The 23,492-nt window shown below is 35.4% G+C and overlaps 2 protein-coding genes across 2 annotated transcripts in view; one reads left to right on the top strand and one right to left on the bottom strand.

Annotated features, from left to right (window-relative positions):
- The window catches only part of LOC137430341 (uncharacterized), a 130,235-nt gene that overhangs the window by 45,618 nt on the left and 61,125 nt on the right, over positions 1–23,492 (top strand). The window lies entirely within an intron of this gene.
- Positions 1,699–22,469, bottom strand: LOC137428183 (uncharacterized). Its single transcript, XM_078771004.1, has 10 exons — positions 21,690–22,469; positions 21,424–21,586; positions 21,151–21,300; positions 20,693–20,980; positions 4,835–4,901; positions 4,572–4,622; positions 3,978–4,101; positions 2,651–2,739; positions 2,337–2,485; positions 1,699–1,818 (listed from the first exon to the last, which is right to left on the bottom strand). The coding sequence occupies exons 1-10, from the start codon at positions 21,734–21,736 to the stop codon at positions 1,699–1,701; spliced, it is 1,248 nt and encodes a 415-aa protein (XP_078627130.1). The 5' UTR covers positions 21,737–22,469.

The raw sequence follows: 23,492 nt of genomic DNA, 5'->3' as shown, positions 1-23,492 counted from the left end.
ATTTTTCCCTTGCTGGGTACTTTGAGATTTCTTTGTATTTCAAAAGTGCTATATAAATAAAATGTATTATCATTATAAGCCCGATCTGATATTTGAATGAGTAGGTTGGAGCAGGAATATGAAATTTGGTAAGGGTGCCAGAATAACAGTATCCATTGTAATTTACTAACTGATCTCAGTGGGTCATTTATAACCATAAAATAAAGATGTCTAAAATTAATAACCCTAAAACAGACTTTAACTAGAAAGCATACAAAAATGCAAAGCCCATCCGCATCCACTTTGTATTTCGACTCTTTTTTTTCCGTATGCTAAATGTGATGAAAACTGAAAAAAAATGTAAAAAATTGTCGATTTTAGGAGATCTTGACCTTTCGACCTCAAGAGCAATATGCTTCAGTAACCCAATATGCAAAACCTGCTCTTATTTCAAGTCAATCAAATGAAAATTTATAATTTTATGCAACCTTGACCTTTGACCTTTTCATCTAAAAAAAACCCCACAATTGTCTTCTAGCTTTTGAATGGTGAACCAATTCAGTGACCCAATATGAAAATTCTTAAAACTTTAGGTCAATCGGATGAAAATTGACAATTTTGTGACACTGACCTTTGGCCTTTTGACCAAATTATTAATTTGTCTTCTCCATATTCTCATAATAATTCTTTGTTGAAAAATTGATGAAAAAACTCGAATGATAAAAAGTTATGACACACACACACACACACACACACACACACACACACACACACACACACACACACACACACACACACACACACACACACAAAAGTGATTGTAAAATCCCATTTCCCACTGCGTGGGGGATGGGCTAATATGCCTGAAGTCAACAACCAACCAAATATCTTATAAAGTACTCACCTAAGTGATGTGAGACTCCATTAAGCCGTTTTCATCTATTTTGTGTTGAACAAGAGCCCCACAGATTAATTCTTTTGCGGATACATTGATGCGGCAAATAGATGCCTCACATTATATTTAAGGTTTGATAATGTTACTTCACTTACCTTTGCCGTGGACTCAATGAAATGCTACTTCGAGCATATGAACAGGAGTTTTTGAAACAAAATCCGTGCACACCAACTTTAAAATGTGGTACTTCAAATTTCAAAACAATTCAAAGATATCATTTAGTCATCATCCAGTTCCATGCCCGACTCCTACTTCCTGAAGTTCTGGCAGACAGCTTGGTTGCAGCCTCTACCCCACCCATCCAGCAAATAGGTCTGCTTTTTTCTTCTTCTATTCTTCTTCTTCTTCCCTCAACCATACCCAGCATGGTTGATTTCGCCAGACTAGTTTTCTGCATGCATGATGTGTCCAATGTATGCCAGTTTCTGTTTTAGCATCAGCGCTTGTAATGTACAGTCACGTGAAAAAGTAAGTACACCCCATGTAAAGTTTTGACTTTTTCAACATATTTCAACATACAGCTATTTGATCTTCATTTCAACAATATTGATAGATAAAGGTGATATAATATAACAAATATCATGAAACATTTACATTTTGTCATCCATTGTATAATTTAAATAAACAAATGCAAATTTCGCATGTGGAAAAAGTAAGTAAGTCCCCCCAGATTTCTCTCAGCATAATCCACATCAATTCATGAACAACACAAAGTCTTTGCTATCTATGCAACAAACAGAGTTTTGGCAAACACTGACCCCAGATTAGATGTGGCTGATATCTGACTGCACTCTGTATACCATCATCAAGCAAGACCTGGGCGATGCTTGAACGTGGAAGCTATGGCCTGATATAACATCTCCATCCAGAACCATTTTGATGCTCTGGGAAAACTCAGATAACGTTTTTTTTTGTTTTTGTTTTTTGTATATAAGTTCGAGGCTCGTGAAAGAGTTAACATTGATCACAAAAAGACAAACTGACACATATAACATATGATCAAGAGAGCGGGAGACAATATGGGGGTGGGGGGGGAGAGGGAAGCACACAAATACAACAGCAGAGAACAGGGACATCGGGAGATCTGTGGGAGGGCGAGGACTTGGAGGGTGGGGGCATGGGAAGGGGGAGAGGTATAAAACACATGGACACTGCTAGGACTTCCAGGAAAGAAGTCGGTATTTCAAAAAAGTGGATCTGGGGTGAATTAAAAGGGGTAGAAAAGGTAAAGGTTTTGGATGGGGGAAGATAAGAGATGAACAGCTGTTTGAACAACTGAGGTGAACAGCTGTTTTAAAGACCTGGAGGGTGGAGTGGGATTGAAGAGAGTGAGGGAGTTTGTTCCAGAGGCGGGAGAAAAGAGGAATGAAAGAGTGAAGGTGAGCAGAGAGCCGAGATTTGCCTTTTCCGATTTGCTATTTATGAAGTGGGTAATTTTGCGATTAAAAGTCGAAATCTTATTCTTCTTCTTCATGATAAGCCATGATGTCACACCATGAAACTGACCGCCACTTCCGTATTGTTTACAGATAACATTAAGGAACGATTTAACTGAAATGACGAATAATGTTTGAATTTATACAAGTGTGCCAGGTCGATATGTCCTTGGTGGTTGTAGTAATGCAAATCGAGATGGTTTCATGCTACACCAATGGCTGAAAGATCCGTGGGTTGGATATTGGATGAAGAAAATTGGACGAGGATTGTCTAAGATACCTGAGTGTGGATCTGGGATCAGGCCTACAAAAAATGTTCGCTTTTGTGTTCGGAACAGTACTGGCCTCTTGTCCGTGACACTATCCTCTCTACATCATCCAAGACAGTCGGGTTTAGTTGGCCATGGAAATGGCCCTGTTTGTGGAACAATACCCTGGTCATTATTAGCCGCGTCGCAAGACGCTGGTCATAGAGTGCCCTCTGCTGTTGTTCTTGTTCTTCTTGTTCTTCTTGTTCTTCTTGTTGTTCTTGCAGAGAAGACAAAACCTCAAAGCTCCACCCATTCTGGGAACCATAGCTCCACCCATTGTGGGAGAGGCTTCATATAAACAAATATCCACCATTTTATTAACTCGCATAGCTTTGAGGCCTGTTTTGTAGGCCCGTGGTGTCTTCCTCTCTCACACAGTTTTATTTCAAATCAAATTCGATATCATTTCATTTTTCACAGTCGCTAACATAGTTTTAGACTCGGTTGAAAAAAAACGGGAAGAAATTCCGATGAAAGTTGCCCTTTATAGAACGAAATGAATTCTCAAAGGCCTGTAACTTCAAGTCCATTGAGATATTTTTTCGTTTAAATCGCGGCATGGTCAGTCATACACCGCCCGAAATAACAGACGGGAAAATGTCGTGATATATATATTTTGTTTAAATCGCGACATGGTCAGTCATACACCGCCCGAAATAACAGACGGGAAAATGCCGAGATATATTAAAAATTCGTCCATTTGATGACAATCGTCACGATGAAATATTTAATTTATACGTCGTCACAATAATGTGGAGAGAGGAGCATAGCTTCGTTCACGTGTCGCCACACACGGGAAATTGCCGAGATATATATTTTTTAAATCGCGGCATGGTCAGTCATACACCGCCTGAAATAACAGACGGGAAAATGCCGAGATATATTAAAAATTCGTCGCCACACACGGGAAATTGCCGAGATATATATTTTTTAAATCGCGGCATGGTCAGTCATACACCGCCTGAAATAACAGACGGGAAAATGCCGAGATATATTAAAAATTCGTCGCCACACACGGGAAATTGCAGAGATATATTTTCACTTTGCACAAAAATAACATCAAGTAATCGAATCAATAGGAATGTCCTGTGCCTATAACATCGACGTTATAGGCACAGCTGCATCTAGGCATTGTGTAACATCGACGCGGCTTTTGTTTTATTTTAAAACTTTTTGTACTTGTTATATATGAAGAGGCAAGCATGACTGAAATGGAAACATCCCAGATAGAAGGCCCCTTGGAGGAGTCTATCAGGAGAAGACTAGGAAAGAGCGGTTGTGTCTAGTCAGCTTTACCCTCTGGGTTCTGCCCATCCTGGCTCAACATTGTGGTGGCTGGTTATGAAAAAATAATGAACACACGGCTCTGCAATATCACTTTGATGTGCAAGAATTTGCACCTCGGGTTTGAGTCCAAATCCTGGCAACCAATTGTAACATCCGTGGAACCGGTACGGGAGCCTGGTTTGAGTTTTACAGTGGGAGGTGTGGGGGTTGGTGGGGGTGGGGAGGTTGGTGTGGGAGGGGAAGGAGTGGGGTATGGGAGATATTGGTTAGGAAACAAAGGGGTGAGGATTGATTGATGTTAAATGAGGGAAGGGTGGGTGTTCCAGTGGGGATATGAGGTGCGAGAAGATGAATGGTGTTTAAAGAAGCATGGGGGAAGTTGACCTGGAGGGGAGTGAGTGATGTGGAGTGGTGGATTGATGGATTGTGAGATTAAAATATGGATTGAAGGATGGATTGAAAGTCGGAAAGTGGGAAAGTTGGAGAGTTAGATGAAGGGCAAAAACCTAGCTAAACCCACACGATGCATTCCCCCCCCCCCTCCCATCCCCTGTACAAAGTAAGGGGACCTATGTAAACACACATACGGATGGAATAACTAACTGGGAATTCCCTTTATGTTGAATGTGACTCCCCGGGGTCGGTTTTCCATAACTGTAACAACATATACAAAAAAATGTTAATCATGGGCTAAATCATTCCTGATCATAGCAAAAAACGAGAAAATTATTTAGAAATTTTAATGTGTATAAAAAATAAAATCAAGAATTGTAAAAGTATGCATGTTCAACAAATGACCTGAAACAATAATTAAATTCAGTGGTTTTGTTAATTTTTACTTGCGACATGTCACATATCAAAAAAACCTTCGTATTGTTGTTGGGGTACTTGTTGTGGGTCAATTTTTGAAATGTGCACCCATTGGTCAGACAGCTGCCACACCACACCAACATCAGTCACTTGACTACACCCACCCGAGTACAGAGACAAAATGATATGGCTGCCATATTTTTTTTCCTGGTGGGCGTAACACAGGCCTGTTGGCCTCTACTGATTATACGTATGCCTGGACTCGGTGTGTCATATTTCCTATTTGCTTTGTCTAGGTCGAATGTTATTTTATTAGTAAGGTTCAATCAAGGTTGTACATGCCTTCCTAAAAAATAGAGTTATGTAATTTTTGAACGGCCCCATATGTGCAGTATATGCGCATTTCCCAATCGGCCTGTTACTGGATTTTTAGTCAATTCACTCGCGCATAATGATAAAGTCTGATTCTACGAATGACCACATACAGGTTTTTTTGAACGAACAGTTTATTACGAGAGAGAGGGCGGGAGAGAGAGAGAGAGAGGGCGGTAGAGAGAGAGAGGGCGGTAGAGAGAGGGCGGGAGGGCGAAAGGGCGAGAGGGCGAGATAGAGAGAGAGAGAGAGAGAGAGAGAGAGAGAGAGAGAGAGGGGGAGCGAGAGAGAGGGGGAGCGGGAGAGAGAGAGGCCGGGAGAGAGAGAGAGGGTGGGAGAGAGAGAGGGCGGGAGAGAGAGGGCGGGAGAGAGAGAGGGCGGGAGAGAGAGAGGGCGGGAGAGAGAGAGAGAGGGCGGGAGAGAGAGAGAGAGGGCGGGAGAGAGAGAGAGAGGGCGGGAGAGAGAGAGAGAGAGGGCGAGAGAGAGAGAGAGAGGGCGGGAGAGAGAGAGAGAGAGGGCGAGAGAGAGAGAGAGAGAGGGCGGGAGAGAGAGAGGGCGGGAGGGCGGGAGGGCGAGAGTGCAGGAGGGCGAGAGGGCGAGATAGAGAGAGAGAGAGAGAGGGGGGAGCGAGAGAGAGAGAGAGAGGGGGAGCGGGAGAGAGCGAGAGGGTGGGAGAGAGAGAGGGCGGGGGAGAGAGAGAGGACGGGAGAGAGAGGGCGGGAGAGAGAGAAAGCGGGAGAGAGAGGGCGGGAGAGAGAGAGAGAGAGAGAGAGAGAGAGAGAGAGAGAGAGACATAGCAAAACTGAGGTAACAATATCAAATAAATTCCCTGTTCGGAATCGCAATGAATCCTATCCATCTAATCTTATTCATTCACATGTGAAAACGGACAGACACAGCTCGATCTAATCTTATTCATTCACAAGCGAACACGGACAGACATGGCTCTATATAATCTTATTCATTCACATGGGAACACGGGCAGACACAGCTCGATCTAATCTTATTCATTCACAAGTGAACATGGACAGACACGGCTCTATATAATCTTATTCATTCACATGTGAACACGGACAGACACAGCTCGATCTAATCTTATTCATTCACAAGCGAACACGGACAGACATGGCTCTATATAATCTTATTCATTCACATGGGAACACGGACAGACACGGCTCTATATAATCTTATTCATTCACATGGGAACACGGACAGAGATGGCTCTATATAATCTTATTCATTCACATGGGAACACGGGCAGACACGAGTAGTGTAATAATGTTGCTTCTGGGACACCTCCGTTTAACATGGGAAATCCCTATCTAATGTCATTTACCCCCTTGTCTTTTTCAAAAATCATAAACACCTCTATTTCTCCCACCCTCATCTTTATGAACCTTTTGTCTGTAGTACCTATCCTTAATGTTGTTCATTAGACCACTCAAACACTACAAATATTTGTTTTCTCTTATAGACCTATCATCCTTCTTCTACATATCATCTGGCAGATTAATCTTTGACCCACTCAAACATTGACCCATTCACTTCCATATTAATTCTTTCCCTCCCTCATTGCCCCTAAAGACCTCTATTTCTCTCACCCTGTTCTTTACGAACCTTCTAACCTTTTGACATGTTATCCTTATTCATTAGACCACTTAAACACCTGTGATCCTTCTGACCTTATGGACCTTTTAACCTTTTACTCTTAATATCATCTGGTGAATATAACCCACTCAAACATCGATCCGACAAATATTTGTTTATGCGTGGGAAATAATTTAATTCTCTTGCCACTCTCTTCACCATCTAATATATTAACAAAAAATATGTTTGAGTTTGGTTCTTTATTAAGATATTTTAACTGAGCTAAGATAAAATGGTAAACCTCCCTCAATGTTCTTGTTTGAGCACCTCCAGTGCCACATACCATTTTAAAATTAAAGTATATATTTTCCTGACAACCATCAAAGTTTTCCGTCCACTCAAAAATATTTCCATCTTTTTTACCCAATTCACCGGTATTTAAATTAATTCTCTTATTTGTTTTGTGAATTTTTTTACCAGTTGCCTTTTCAATTATACCTATTTGATATTTTTCACATTCATTATGTTTTCCATTTATATACCAAGGTTGATTACACCTCCACTCTTTAGTCTGGTTGATACTTGGTTCTATCATTTATATAATAGTAAAAAAGGCGGCGGTAGCCCGTTAAAATCCCCAACCCCCCCCCTTTTTAACTTATCACTTATATATATCTTATCACTTATATATATCTTATCACTTATGTATATCTTATCACTTATATATATCTTATCACTTATATATATATCTTATCACTTATATACTTATATAACCATAAGGGAGACTATCAATTCCATTTTCTAAAATAAACCTCTTATCATCAAAAGCCCCCAATGCTTTCTTATTTATCTCTTCTGAATATAATTGATGTTTATAACTTCTTATTCCATTAATCTTTCTAAACTCTTCTTTCTTTGTTGTTAAACAGTTATAATAATCCTTAAAGTTTATTGTTTCTTTAATAACATTTTTCTTTACACCTTTTAACTTCTTATCAGTCTTTTCAACGTTATTCACAATGTATTTATAAGCATAAGCCTTTGACCTCAATCCCACAAATTCACTCATAACATTTCCTCCTAATTCATCCTTGAACTTTCCAATCACCTTTTTATTTTTAGAAGAGAACAACTCACTCTCTGGACTGTAATTACTCGTGTCATAGATATTAATGTCTCTTTTCATGTCTGAATAAACATCGTTGGTATTAATTTTCAAAATAAAACTATCTGTATCCATATAAAGTAGATTAACATCATTTTGATATTTCTTCCTCAAGTTATTATAAAAGTAATCATACATTAATGACTTTGATAAATCAAGAATTGTTGTTCCAATATAAATAGGTTTGTTCATTTCAATACTCTCTTTAATCAAATGGATCGCACAAAAGTTCTCAGTAAAGACCTCAGCTCGAGTAAAACTCGGTCTATTAATTAATTTTGATGCTTGTTCCCAAGATGTTGATAGTCTGATATTTTGTCTTTTCCTCACATTCTCCATAGTCTTACCAAAGACCGCATTATTCATCAATTTATAAAAGTCTTTCTCAAAATCTGTTTTTGACTCTGTTCTTCTTTGTGTATTAAAATCAATGTACCCCTTTAACCAATGACTTTGATTGAACTTTAGAACCCTATGGATCTTCTCTACTCTTAGACCTTTTGATAAATATTGTCGCAAATTTCTTTGGTGTAGAACATAATTTTTCTTGTTATATAATGTAGTAAGTAATTTTTCTGTTGATTCACCTATATCAAACGATCGTTGATAATCACTCAACCATTCTTTCTTTGGACTTTCTTTCTCACAAGCAAATGGGAGATCTTTGTGTAGGTTATGGAGTTCCTCTGGATATTTTAAATCAATTTCAAAATAATAACCAACTTTTTCTTCATCCAATTCTTTTTGTGTAGAGATACATACATCTTGTAAAACGTTTTTGTAGTCTTTTTCCTTTACCCATCTAAGTTTTCCATAAGGAAGAGCCTGAGACATTGCCCAGCCATACAGGTTGTTCGCGTCATAGTACATCAAGTAAGAACTCTCTTTCGTTGGATCATAATTTGGAAGATATTTGTTATTTGCTTTTGCGTATCTACTCGAGCAGACTTGTGAAATTCCACCTCTTTTTGCCTTTTCAATCATCAAAAGCATATCAACATCGGTTATCAAATCCAAATCTTGTTTTGTCATTTTCAACATCGCACTCCAGGCCAATCCAGGTGCTGTGTAGTAGTGAGCAGGATCCAATCCATATCCAGTGCGACAAACAGATCTAAAGGCTTCAAATACATCGGCCAATAAAAGCACATCAGTTTTGAGATACAAATCGTGATACTCGCCAAGATTCTTGATGTTATATTTTTCCCAAACATTTTGTGCGTGTACATAATCTTTATCAGATATATGACTATTATTTAATTTGTTATAGAAATTTTCTTTTGAAGGAAGTTGTGTTTCATTGAATCTCTCAAATGAGTCCATATAGTCATAGGGGTAAATTCCCTTTTGTGTTAGAAAATCTTTATCTAAAAAATACTCTGAAAGACATGGAAACTCTTTTAGATTTTGAACCAAGTTAACCAATGGACTTGCCATGAATTTAAATGTATCAAGAAATCTGATATGAGTAATAGGAGATGTGTGAATTGTTTTTGTGAATGAAATGTATTTCTGATCCGTGTTTGGAATTGCTGAGATACTTCCAGAAGTCTTTGAGAGTTCCTTGATAAATAGATGTGTATCATAATGAGCGTTGTTATGAAGAAAGACAGGAATGAAAGAGGGGAGTTGATAATTAATATTACAACTTTGATGAGCCGGACCTCTATATTTACCAGTGAGATGACAATGGTCTCTAACCTTTAGACCTTTACCAATTTTCTCCTCACAAATATGACAGACATTGTTTTTTATAAATTCCCTTTTTTCTTTACTTGTTAAGGACATTGGTTTATTGGTTTCTCTCATTATCTTGGTTAATCGAACACAGTCTTTTTCTAGTCGTTTCACAAACTCCTCTGGGGTATTTGAGCCTCTATACATCTCTAACTTGTTATATTTATCACCAACGGATGATTTGATATAATAACAAAAACCACAAGGAGTATGTTTTTGATATTTATTTGTGTATGATTCTTTTGGATCTTGAGAAGCAGTATCAATTTTTTCTAAAATACTTTCAAAATCAGCATATATAACAAATGGATGTTTGATCTTTTTATTTTCATCTTTGAATGTGATCTTTGAGCCTTCTTTAGGCATATTGATTACCGTTGATTTATGTTCGCCACAATAATTTGAATGTTTATCTAATCTTTCTTGTGAATTGAAGAAGTTAAGACAACGCAAACAAATATATATTTTATTTGTTCTCTTACAGACTTGTGGTTTTATTAATTTAGCAATATCTTTGATGTATGTATAATGTGAATTTTCGTCTGAATTAAAATATAGAAGATTAATATGAGTTTGTTTACAATTGTCAGAAAGCTTTAAAACCTGAATGTTGTTTGTTTCTGTTAGACCATAAACATTAACTGATAAATTATTCATCTTTTCAAATTTAGGAATATCATTTAAAGTCATCGGAAACTTTAGATCTTTCGTATTTAATGTATTCTCATATTTTTTATAATGAGATACTCTTTCATCATGAAAATGTGGAGGATGTAAGTGTGCTAAAATAGACCAGAGAAAACATTTATTGTCTTTATTTTTGATATTGATAACTGCTTTTCTATTTTTGATAACACTGGGTAAATCAATGTAAGAAGAAGCTTTTAGAGGATCTGATTTAAGAATATGAATGTCTATGTAAATAATTTTTCCTATATTGAATCCACTTCCTACGATTGAATTATCCACATCTTGCTCTTGTTTAATAAGTTCATCATAGACTCCTGATGTTTTAAAATCTTGATATGAAGATATAAAGTGTGGCTCAGTTCTCATGTATGGTGCATCTATAACTCCTTCATCCTTTGTCATTTCTAATTTTACTCCCATATAAAATTTAAGTGGTTTCATTTCCTTTAGTGTTTTTTCAATCAACGTTTGAACAGCAGGTTTAACTATTTCTACAGCATCAACTATAGACTCTGGTTCAGGAGGTTTGAAGTTAAAGACTCTTATTTTAATATGTCCTTTGAATGCTCCATCAGAGTTTTTAGTTGTGATAAAATTTGATAAATGTAGATTTGTTTTAAGATGTATTTTGAAGCCTTTCTTGAGGATATTTTTATTACATGTAGAACAGTGTTTTGTTTCAGGTGGAAGAGGGGAAAGTTTGTTTAAAATGTTGTATGTATGTTTTGCGGTGAGAATATGTTGTTTATAATATTTTACTTCCTTCTCGCAAGTATCACAATAAACCATATTTATAGCGTGAGAAAACGTGGTGTTTTATATATATCACTGTGCTTAAAATAAAACACTTTTGAGCTTTACAGCTCCGTTTTATATATATCGCTGTGCTTAAACTAAAACACTTTTTCACTCAGAATCATCTAAGTCATAACTATCACATGAATACTCAGAATCATACTCAGAGTCATCAATAAAGCTACTCTCATAACTATCATTTGAGCACAAACTATTAGTATCATAACTATCATCTGTGTTCAATGAAATACTATCATCACCATCGTCCAAGTTCAATGAAATACTATCATCACTATCGTCCGAGTTCAATGAAATAGTAAAATCTTCACTGCTGTATTGACTCATATTTAATTAGCAAGAAAAATATTCCCATCAATATCTATATACTTTCTTTCATTAACAGATTCAATCTCTACAATTTTTATATCAAAAGTTATCTTTAAATAATCTCTAACTATCATAGAACGAAATGACATTTCACCAGAAATATTAACATCATTCATTTTACTTAGATCTACACCCTTTGGATTATTAAAGAAAATACAAATGTCTCCTCTAGAATTATTAATGGTCTTATCATTCTTTTTCAAAGTATCGTGGTCAATCACTTTTTCAAGCTTTGAATAAATTGCCAGGAGTAGAGGAGAAACTTTTGTTAGATTTACTTTAATGGATGTCTTTCCAGGTATAGTTAGAGCTCTTCCTTTAAATGAAATAGAGGGGCTCATGTTATTTTCCATAACTGGTTTTACCCAAAAATTTCCATATTTATCTTTGTTCAATTTAACATCTTTGACATATTTTTCTATATCTTCCACCGAAGTAGAGATTGATTGAAATTTGTCTTTTGTGCTTTGAAACATTGTATTTATTAATGAATAAACTTGCGTTTAGTTTAAGTAAAAATTTACCACATAAATATGATAAGTTCTGAAGGATATTTAGAATTTCCAGACTCTCCATATGATAAATTAGAGAATTGTCCGGCTTGTGATAGAGTGGGGCTTAATGATGAGGATTCATATAAACAATGTTTATTCTGTGATTATATTCTAATTAATGATAATAAGAAATATAAAAAAACATATAACTCTTTTAAATTAGAACCAAAAATGAATTACTTTACAAGATTAATAAGAGAGATGAATGTTAAGCATTATGGTGATAATACACCATTTCTTACAAGGAAAGAGACTCTTTGTATTGAGGAAATGTATAAGGGTTTAATGATATTTATTATTCAAAATAATTTTAATGGAAATGTTAATACAAGATACTACATAAATAAAATAATGAATTATTTTGAAATTAAACCCGAACTCAGGATAAAATATAGAGTTTCTAAAATAGCTCAAAAAAAGTTGGATGACTTGTTTTCCAAATATATAAATGAATGATTTTTTACCCGTTTGGGAAAATAAGATAAAATTTAATAACCATAAAAACATTCCAAATTCATTGAGATGTCTAATAGTTGGTTCAAGCGGATGTGGGAAAACCTGTTTACTTTTAAAGATGCTCCTTGGTCCTAATTTTTTAGATTATGATAATTTAATAATTTTTACAAAGTCAAGTTTTCAACCCGAGTATCAACTACTCTCCCAGGGTTTTAATGCAGGTCTTAAAAAGGAAGACATTATCGGTTTATTTAAACTTCAAAACAAACTGAATGATTATAATATTGAAGATATAATACAATTATTTTGTGATACACAGAAATCAAAATCGAAACCCATAACTTGTATTCTCAGTGATAATACGGATGATATACCTTCACCTCAAGATTTAGATAAATCAAAAAAGAACCTCGTCATCTTTGATGATTGTGTTAATGAGAGAAACCAAACAGTAATGGATAGCTACTATACAAGAGGGAGACATTCTTCTTGTAATTGTATATATCTTAGTCAATCATATTTTCAACTCCCTCGACGCTCAATAAGAAACAATGCCAATACTTTTATTTTATTTAAGTTAAATTCAATAGATGTAAATAATTTTTGGAGAGATAATTGCTCTACGTTATGTAGTAAAAAAGAATTTGAAAATTATATGAAACACACGATTGGAAAATATAAATATATTGTTGTGAAACAAGATGAGATACTAAATGATATTTTTCAATAAATAAATACAGAAAATGAATACCGAAGAAAGAGAAAGAAAGTTTAAGGAACATCAACAATTAGTTTCAAAAGTTGTTAAACAACAGGAAGAGATAAAGAAGAAACGGAGACAGAAACTAACTGGTGAAGAAGCCTTTGAAAGAAAACAAGAGAAATTCTTTAAACCACTTTTGAAAACTCAACACTCACCTACAGTTCCCACGGTAGAATTTACTCCGAAAAAACTTCAAATGCTCAAAGATTTTAGTCAGATAACAAAACAAGAACTTGGTGAATTAGAATATGATGACGAGGGATTATTTCGGAAACTTGAGGAGGTAAATCAACCCCCTAATTATGTTGTGGAAGCTCTTCAAAACAATGAATATTCGGCGGGTTCAAAAACCAGAGCAGGTCTCATTCCAACAGAAGAACCAGCAGTGTTTCATCTTGTGGAAGAAAAGGTATTGATATTTAATGATGAATTGATGTTCTTGAGTTCTACTCAACCAAATGTTAAATTAACTCCAAGATTAATGTTTCTTCTAACAAACCCCGGATTCAGCGGTTCAAAATATTTTGAGGAACCACTTGATATGGAAAGAGAGGAAGATAGGGTATATATTGAGTTGCTAAATGCACTTGATTATGGAGTTTCTGTTGCTGGTAAAAGTAAGAAGAATGAGAAGGAGAAACATATTATTGATGCTTTAAGTAAGCTTGGTTCGGGTGTTAGTTTTCTTCCAAATGACCCATCACAATTAGTTAATAGGCTATTATTGTTGTTAGGTAGTAAGAAGGCTGGAAACAACAATTGTTTTAATGAATCCTCAGCCATTTTAGATCAGTTGATGAACATGAAAATAATTAATAAATGTCAATACAAAGATATTTTATTAGATATTAAATAAGATGAGAAGCACAATTCTTAGTTTTAATTTCACAACGAGCGATTACACAGCTTCATTCCCTTACCCACTACAACTTGACCCCCTTACCTCATATGAGGCATCTTTGTTGTCAATGGAAACTTACAATACCCTTTTTAATATCACAGAGAAAAACAACAAGTTTAGTTATAATCCAGGAAGTGGATATAAAACTATAACCGTTTCACCTGGAGCTTACGAGATTTCTCAAATATCTTCAGAAGTCTCTCGCCTTATGAAAGAAAAAGGTGATGAACCAAAAAATATTGTAATAGATATTCAAAAACACACTTCAAAATCAACTATTAAACTTAAAAATAATTATAAAGTTGATTTCACGATTGAAAATTCGTTTAGAGAGCTATTGGGTTTCTCTTCAAAAAAGATTGAAAATAACGGGACGTTTTACAGTGATAATGTTATCCAAATATCCTCCGGTATAAATTCAGTATTAATTCATTGTGATTTGATTGATGGTGCTTATAACGATGGAATAAGAACAAATACAATATTTTCATTCAGTGCATACTCAACCCCGATTGGTTATAAATTTAATATGGAACCAAAAAATCTTGTCTATTTACCTGTGTCAGGAAAAACCATATACAGAGTAAATTTTAGGATAACCGACCAAGATAATCGTATGATATCCTTTAATGATGAAATTATATCCATCAGAATTCACCTACGTGAAGTTTTTCAATAAATAAATAATGGTTATTGTGAGAAAACACGAGTTGGGAAAATATAAAATAATTACAGGGGAGGGCATGTTCCTTTCACCAGACTATACAAGGTATGTGGGTAGAGGATACTATAAACCTAAGAGACAACGAGGTGTAGGTCATCAATTTCGAAATAAAGGAGATGGGATAATTGATACTCTAATGGGTATTGGTTCAACCATCCTTAAACATAAAGACCTAATTGGTTCAACTGCTTCTGCCGTGGGCTCCGTTGCGGGTGCTATAAAGAGTATAAAAGATGCTCAAAAGGAGTCTCATAAATTACAAGCAATCAAAGAAATAAAAAAAGGTAAAACTCAACTATCTTCACAAGAACGACAAAAAATCATTAAAATACTTGGGTCAGGGTTTCAACAATTTTAATGCTATATAAATACAAGTATGGAAGCGATTGATAGTATCTATGATTTGGATGATACGATTATCATTTCAAACTCCACTAAAAAGGAAGACTATTTTAAGGTAAATGCTATAACAGGAACAGACTGGAATTCAAACGGAACAAAAAGTTTTGAAATAAATAATCAACAAACTTACTTGAATATAGCTGATAGTTTCTTGCTGTGTAAATTTAAATTCACTAAGGCTGCGAATAATACTAATGCTACACTCGTAAATGATTTCTTCTGGAAAATGTTTGACAGTGTCCGCCTGTATATTGGAACACAAGAGGTTGAAGCGGTTGATTATGTCTCTGCTACATCTGAAATGATGAAATTTACACTATATTCGTTTAGTGATAGAATGGGTAAGGGAGCTGTTGAGGGTTTTATTCCTGATATGTCAACGGGTACAAACGCAGACCCTGGTTATAGTCAAAGGAAGTCAATGTATAATGATGACGCAAAAGCTGAGAATAGTTTTACCGTAGCAGTACCTCTGAAAGGTATATTTGGATTTTGTGATTATGATAAAGTTTTGTATGGGCTTAAAATTAGATTTCAACTACAAAGGAATGATAATGTAAATAGATTGCTTTTTGGGGATGAAAATGCTTTTGGAGAAAATAATAAATTTGTTATTAATGATTTGTGTTGGTATATCAGTGAATATACTCCTAATCTTAAAACGGAAGAGATGTTAAATAGAAGACTTAACTCAAAGAAACCGCTAAATGTATCATACCTTAAAAGAAGATGTCAACACGTTAAACTGGAACACACTACCTACACTTGGAATTTAGGTGTTCTTCAAGGAAAGCCACGATACCTCTGGCTCATTTTTAAAAAACCAGATGGAGAGGACGGTACTAATAAGAATAATGCCCTGAGTGATAATGCAAAGGTGAAACAACTTCGGGTTTCTCTTGATGGCACATTTTATCCGCGAGATAGATTGGAAATTGATTGGGAAAAAAATGATTATGCGGAAGCCTACAAGTCCTACCAAAAGGTGTGTGAAAGTAATGGTAATAATGATCCTATTTTGGATATGGTTGCGTTTCAAAAACTTTATACAATCTACGCAATTGACCTGAGTTCTCAAAAGGAAACTATAAAGTCTAATCGAGTGGATACTTCTCTATACATTGAAAGAGGGGAGAGTGAAGAGGTTAATGCATATTGTTTGCTTTTGGAGGAAACAGAATTACAGATTAATACAGATAATGGTGTTATGATTAATATCACATAGGTTTTTTCTCATAAATAAATGGTTGGGGTATATGTTAATCAAATCAATCTTAATAAATTAACATCTTGTATTCAAAATCAAAAGCCTTGTATTATTAATGTTAATACAATTCAAAGAAAAGGAGCTGTAAGAATTGATGTTTTACTCACACACACACAAGTAAAAACACTAAATGATGTTGGATCACTTAAAATTAAAATGACGAAACCTATGTTAAAGAAATATTCAATAGACGAGTCAAGAGGAGGATTTCTCCCGTTTCCAATTCCTTTATTTGCTGGTTTAAGTGCGGCGGGAGCATTGACTGGTGGTATTTCAGCAGCGGTAAAAACTGCTAACGAAAGGAAGGCACAACTAAAAGCTCAAAAAGAATTGGAAAGACATAACAAGGAGTTGGAGAAACAAATTAGTGGAAGTGGTGTAATTGTAGATTTTGCTCAAAAACTTGAAAGTCTACCTGATAAAGCTAGATTGTTGGTTGGAGATATGCTTTCCTCTATCGCTCAAGCGGGTGTTAAACTAACTAAACGGGGTAATGGATTGTATCTTTCTCATAAATAAATGGATAAATGGTTTAAACAATTTGGAAAGAATACAACGTCAAATATAGAACTAGCTAAGTATTGTAAAACACTAAAAATTGATAATGTGGTTATTTGTATGAGAGATGAATTAACACATATAAATAAGAATACAAAGAATATTATTATGAATTTAGACACACAGAATGGTTCTCATTGGGTTTGTATTCATAATATTCAGGATAAATATTATTTTGATAGTTATGGTATGCCACCACCTGTTGAAGTAATACAATTCTTACAGAATGGTGTTTATCAAACATTTCAAGTTCAAGAAATTAATTCTAAATGTTGTGGTCAATTATGTTTATATGTATTATTTCAACTCAACAATAATGAAAATTTTTATGATATCATTTTTAATCTAATATAAATGACTTATGTTGGAAAAGATGGTTCTATCTTTGGAAAATCCTCTCAGGATATTGATTTATCAAATTATTATACAAAGGCACAGGCTGAACGACAAAAATATAGTGTAAGTAAAAATATTAATATGAAGAATACTTATAAATTAATCAATTATCCAAACCCTACAGATGCGAATGACTTAATTAGATTAAGTGATTTATCACAATATATATTTTTAAAGAAAACAGCACGTTTTGTGAAAGAAGTAAAATTTACAACCACAACACCTGGTTATACTGACCATACACCTTTCCTCATTGAATTTAACTACCTGCTTACAATTGAATTTTATAAAGAAGGACATTTAGTTAATATGCGAATTAATAAATGGGGGTATGATATGCCTGATTTAGGGTATAATTGGTCTTTTTCAATAAACATAGAAGACCTACATGATTTAAATCAGTCTCGTAAAGAAGAATATTATCCACTTGGTGAAGATAAGGATTTATGTGGAAGTACAATTAGTAAACAACAAATACGTGATTTTAAGAAAATAAAAATATATGATAGTATAGCGATGGTTCGCATGACAAAGAAGGAAGGTAATGAGATAAGGATAGAAAGCCGAGGAATACAAACCGATTTGGTAGTGGGAAGATGGGGTGGTATTACCTGTCATAATATTAATCTCACATATATTTCTGATACATAAATGGCAGGAAGAAGACTACAAGAGAATTATAATTTTTGTATTCAAGGATACCTACAAGAAAAGGGTGCTCGGTATTACATACCTTATGATTTGGAGCATATACATGGGAATTTTGTCATAAAAAACTGGCCTTATACTGATATTGTTAAACCCACAAATAGAGACTTGTTTAAAATATTAAATAAAAATGAACTTCTCAAAGTTATGAAATATAAAACTCTTTTAGAAATCGTCAACAAATCTTATTGGTATCCTATTATGAGAAAAATAATTATAGATACAAGAATATCTCAAAATCCAGATGAGTATATGTATAATATTCTTTGGGGTTCAAACTCAAGGGTAGCAAGGGATGAGGAAGGAGTTGAAGAAGAGAAGGAGGAAAGAGAGGAAAAGGAGAAGGAGGAAAGGGAGAGGGAGGAGAAGGAGGAGAGGGAGAAAAAGGAGGAGAAGGAGGAGAGGGAGAAAAAGGAGAAGGAGGAAAGGGAGAAAAGGGAGAAGGAGGAAAGGGAGAAAAGGGAGAAAAAGGAGAAGGAGGAGAGGGAGAAAATGGAGGAGGAGGAGAGGGAGCAAAGAGAGAGGGAGGAAAAATATAAAAAGATGGAAATCAGTGAGATTCATAAAAGATTGAGTGTATTAAAGCAAATAAATCAATCTCAACGCACCGAAGAGGAAATTAAAGAATTAACAACTCTTATGAAGATAATGGTTTCAAAAATAAGAACGTCAATGTCTTCAATTTCAGGGAGGAGATTTAAACGAGAAAGTGGTGAAGAAGAAGAAGAAGAAGAAGAAGGAAAAGATTATGTGATTGATGATGTTGGTGTCATTGACTTTAGTTAGTTTTTATTTGTAAATAAATGGAGGAGAGAGTGAAGGCATTCCTTAGGATTCTTTATGTTTTAAAAATAAAGATTGAAATGTATATGTTGAAAACCAAAAAGGTTTTGATACTCTGTCGGAATTTTTCTGATAAATAAATATGAGTTATTGTCTCAAATGTAAAAAGAAAACTAAATCTAAAAATATCTCTTATGTTAAAGCTAAAAATAATAGAGTTTATCAAAAAGGAATATGTCAAGTATGTGGCTCTAAAAAGTGCCAATTCATCTCTCCTAAAAGAGGAGGAGACATACAAAAGTTTCTGTCAGGAAGTAAATTTACAACAACTGGAATTCCAGGGGAATTACACCTTCCAGGGTATTCTTTCTGTGGTCCAGGAACAAACTTGGATAAAAGATTAGATGAGGCTGACAATCCTAAACCTTGGTCTAAACCTACAAATAGGGTTGACGAAGTGTGTATGAAGCATGATATTGCTTATGGGAAAACCACTACGTTGACTGAAAAACATAAAGCCGACAGCGAAATGTTGTATAATTTGTCTTTGATACAAAATCCAACGTTGAGAGAGAAAGTTGATAGGTTTATTGTGAGAAATTTGATAAATGCTAAATTGAAACTTGGTCTTGGTTATTCCTCAAAAAACTATTAGGCTCTAATGATGTCATCAAGACTGAGGAGCTTTTGGCTGAAGAATTACACAAACCTATAATCACAAAGTTTAAAAGAAGGAAGGTTTATTCTAAATACACCAACCACATATGGTCCGCTGATTTAATTGAATTGAATAATGACAGGGGATACAGGTATGCTTTAACCGTTATTGATTTGAGGAGTAGATTTGCCTGGGTTGTCCCTTTAAAAAATAAAAGGGGTGATACTTTAATGTTAGCCTTTAAGCTAATATTTGATCGGGATAAAAGGAAACCAAAGAAGTTATGGACTGATGAGGGAACAGAGTTCTATAACAAAATATTCATGAAATTTCTTAAGGGGAAGGGTATTAAATTATACAGCACCTTTAATGAAGGAAAGGCAGTTGTTATTGAGCGTTTTAATCGTACTTTGAAAGAGAAATTATATAAAAAATTCACAGAACTCGGTTCTCAAAAATGGGTGTATTTAATTCAGGATATTGTAGATGATTACAACAATACAGTTCATTCATCAACAAAATCAAAACCATCAGAAACATTTACAAAATTAGAATATGAAAAGGAGATTAATTTGAGAAAGCCCAAGTTCAAAGTTGGTGATATGGTAAGGATATACAAATGGAAAAGCCATTTTGAGAAAGGTTATACACAAAAATGGACTCGTGAATTATTTAAAATCATTGATGTAATGGATACAGTCCCTTGGACCTACAAATTATATGATTTAAATGGAGAGGAAATCTTGGGTTCATTTTACTCGCAAGAATTACAAAAAACAAAGCTAATAATTCATTAAACAACATTTCTATTCACCCCACCCAGATTAGCTAATTTAATTAGTGGTAATAAAAAAAAATTTAAATAAATTAAAATCATAAGCCACACCCACACAGACCACGCCCACACAGACCCCGCCCACACAGACCCCGCCCACACAGACCACACCCATCATCCCCCACCCTCCGTGCACCCCCACCCTTGACCCTTCACCCCCCTCATCCCACCCCCACCTTCCCCACACACACAAGGGGAGGGGAGGGGTGGGATGAGGGGGGTGAAGGGTCTTTGGCAGGGGTGCACCTCCCCGTTCCCTCCTTTATTCTCTTTTTGTAATTAATAATTAAATAATTGTAAACAAAACAAATATATATAAATAATAGTGAAAACATTAAAAGCTTCATATTACTAAAACATTTTCCTTGAGGTATTATACATTCAACTTCTTCCCAGCACAAGTCATCAATTTGTTCCCAGCACAAGTCAAAGACAGCAGATGTGTTGAGTTTTTGAATCTCTTCCTGAAGACAAGAGGACAAGAGGGGAGAGAAAATATTACACACACACACATACACACACACACACATACACACATACACACACACACACACACATACACACATACACATACACACACACACACACACACACACACACACACACAAGGATATGAGGATATTGGGATACATACCTCTAAAAAATCGAGCTTTGTGTTCAAGTGGTCGAGTTGAAAATTTAGGGTACCACATGTTGACGGGAAATAACCACTCTTTGGAAAATCAAAAGCATCCCACTCAAAGCCGTGGTTGTGGTTGTGGTCATCTGTTGATGGTGTTATATTCTTTCAAAAAAGAAAGAAAAAACGTTAATAATTTCTCCTAAAAGATACATTGTATTGACAATGAATAAATAAATGACAGCTCCCGTTTAATGGTACCAATCAGAGAAATGAATAATTAATTACCTGAGACAAACTCCGATGGTGATCATCTTCTAAGAACGGTGAAACATCAAATTCATTCAATCTGTGAGGCAGGTCGCTCCAACCCGTGTTCAATTCGTTGTAAACCTCTTGTGGAACAACTTGAAACTCTGCCAAGACCAGGTCATTTTGAAAACCTGAATTGCTGTAATAAAAAAATATATCATGAGTTATATAAATTTAAATTAATCACATACAAAGCTCTCACCAACAGTTCAATTCTGAATGTTCAAACAGTTCAAACTTACCCTTGTGAGTATTCTTCATCACTGGAATAAGACATGTTGATGCTCATGTTCTTCGGTTCGTAATGATAAAAACAGCACGGCAACCCGACCTTTATAATGACCAAAATGTATTTTCGGGAACAGAACTCAGCTTTAACATTTCGAGGAAACAGGAAATAAGACAATGAAAACTTTCTGGGAAGTTATCCAAGTCAGTGAAACAACGTCATTTCTCAAAAGCGAATAATTAATTTTAAAAAGGTTTGAGTATGGTGATGGAAGTTGGAGGAGAATTAAATTATTTCCCACGCATAAACAAATATTTGTAGGGTCGATGTTTGAGTGGGTTATATTCACCAGATGATATTAAGAGTAAAAGGTTAAAAGGTCCATAAGGTCAGAAGGATCACAGGTGTTTAAGTGGTCTAATGAATAAGGATAACATGTCAAAAGGTTAGAAGGTTCGTAAAGAACAGGGTGAGAGAAATAGAGGTCTTTAGGGGCAATGAGGGAGGGAAAGAATTAATATGGAAGTGAATGGGTCAATGTTTGAGTGGGTCAAAGATTAATCTGCCAGATGATATGTAGAAGAAGGATGATAGGTCTATAAGAGAAAACAAATATTTGTAGTGTTTGAGTGGTCTAATGAACAACATTAAGGATAGGTACTACAGACAAAAGGTTCATAAAGATGAGGGTGGGAGAAATAGAGGTGTTTATGATTTTTGAAAAAGACAAGGGGGTAAATGACATTAGATAGGGATTTCCCATGTTAAACGGAGGTGTCCCAGAAGCAACATTATTACACTACTGACACGGCTCTATATAATCTTATTCATTCACATGTGAACACTGGACAGACATGGCTCTATATAATCTTATTCATTCACATGGGAACACGGACAGACACGGTTCTATATAATCTTATTCATTCACATGGGAACACGGGCAGACATGGCTCTATATAATCTTATTCATTCACATGGGAACACTGGACAGACATGGCTCTGTATAATCTTACTCATTCACATGGGAACACGGACAGACACGGCTCTATATAATCTTATTCATTCACATGGGAACACGGGCAGACACGGCTCTGTATAATCTTATTCATTCACATGGGAACACGGGCAGACATGGCTCTATATAATCTTATTCATTCACATGGGAACACGGGCAGACATGGCTCTATATAATCTTATTCATTCACAAGTGAACAAGGACAGACACGGCTCTATATAATCTTATTCATTCACATGGGAACACGGACAGACATGGCTCTATATAATCTTACTCATTCACATGGGAACACGGACAGACACGGCTCTATATAATCTTATTCATTCACATGGGAACACGGGCAGACACGGCTCTATATAATCTTATTCATTCACATGGGAACACGGACAGACACAGCTCTATATAATCTTATTCATTCACAAGCGAACACAGACAGACACGGCTCTATATAATCTTATTCATTCACATGCGAACTCGGACAGACACGGCTCTATATAATCTTATTCATTCACAAGCGAACACGGACAGACACAGCTCTATATAATCTTATTCATTCACATGGGAACACGGACAGACATGGCTCTATATAATCTTATTCATTCACAAGCGAACACGGACAGACATGGCTCTATATAATCTTATTCATTCACATGTGAACACTGGACAGACATGGCTCTATATCATCTTATTCATTCACATGTGAACACAGGACAGACACGGCTCTATATAATCTTATTCATTCACATGCGAACACAGGACAGATATGGCTCTATATAATCTTATTCATTCACATGTGAACAC

This window comes from Myxine glutinosa, chromosome 1 (genome assembly GCF_964187855.1).
Source record: "Myxine glutinosa chromosome 1, kmMyxGlut1.1, whole genome shotgun sequence".
Taxonomy (NCBI): Eukaryota; Metazoa; Chordata; class Myxini; order Myxiniformes; family Myxinidae; genus Myxine; species Myxine glutinosa.
This window is presented reverse-complemented; position numbering and strand designations above follow the sequence as displayed.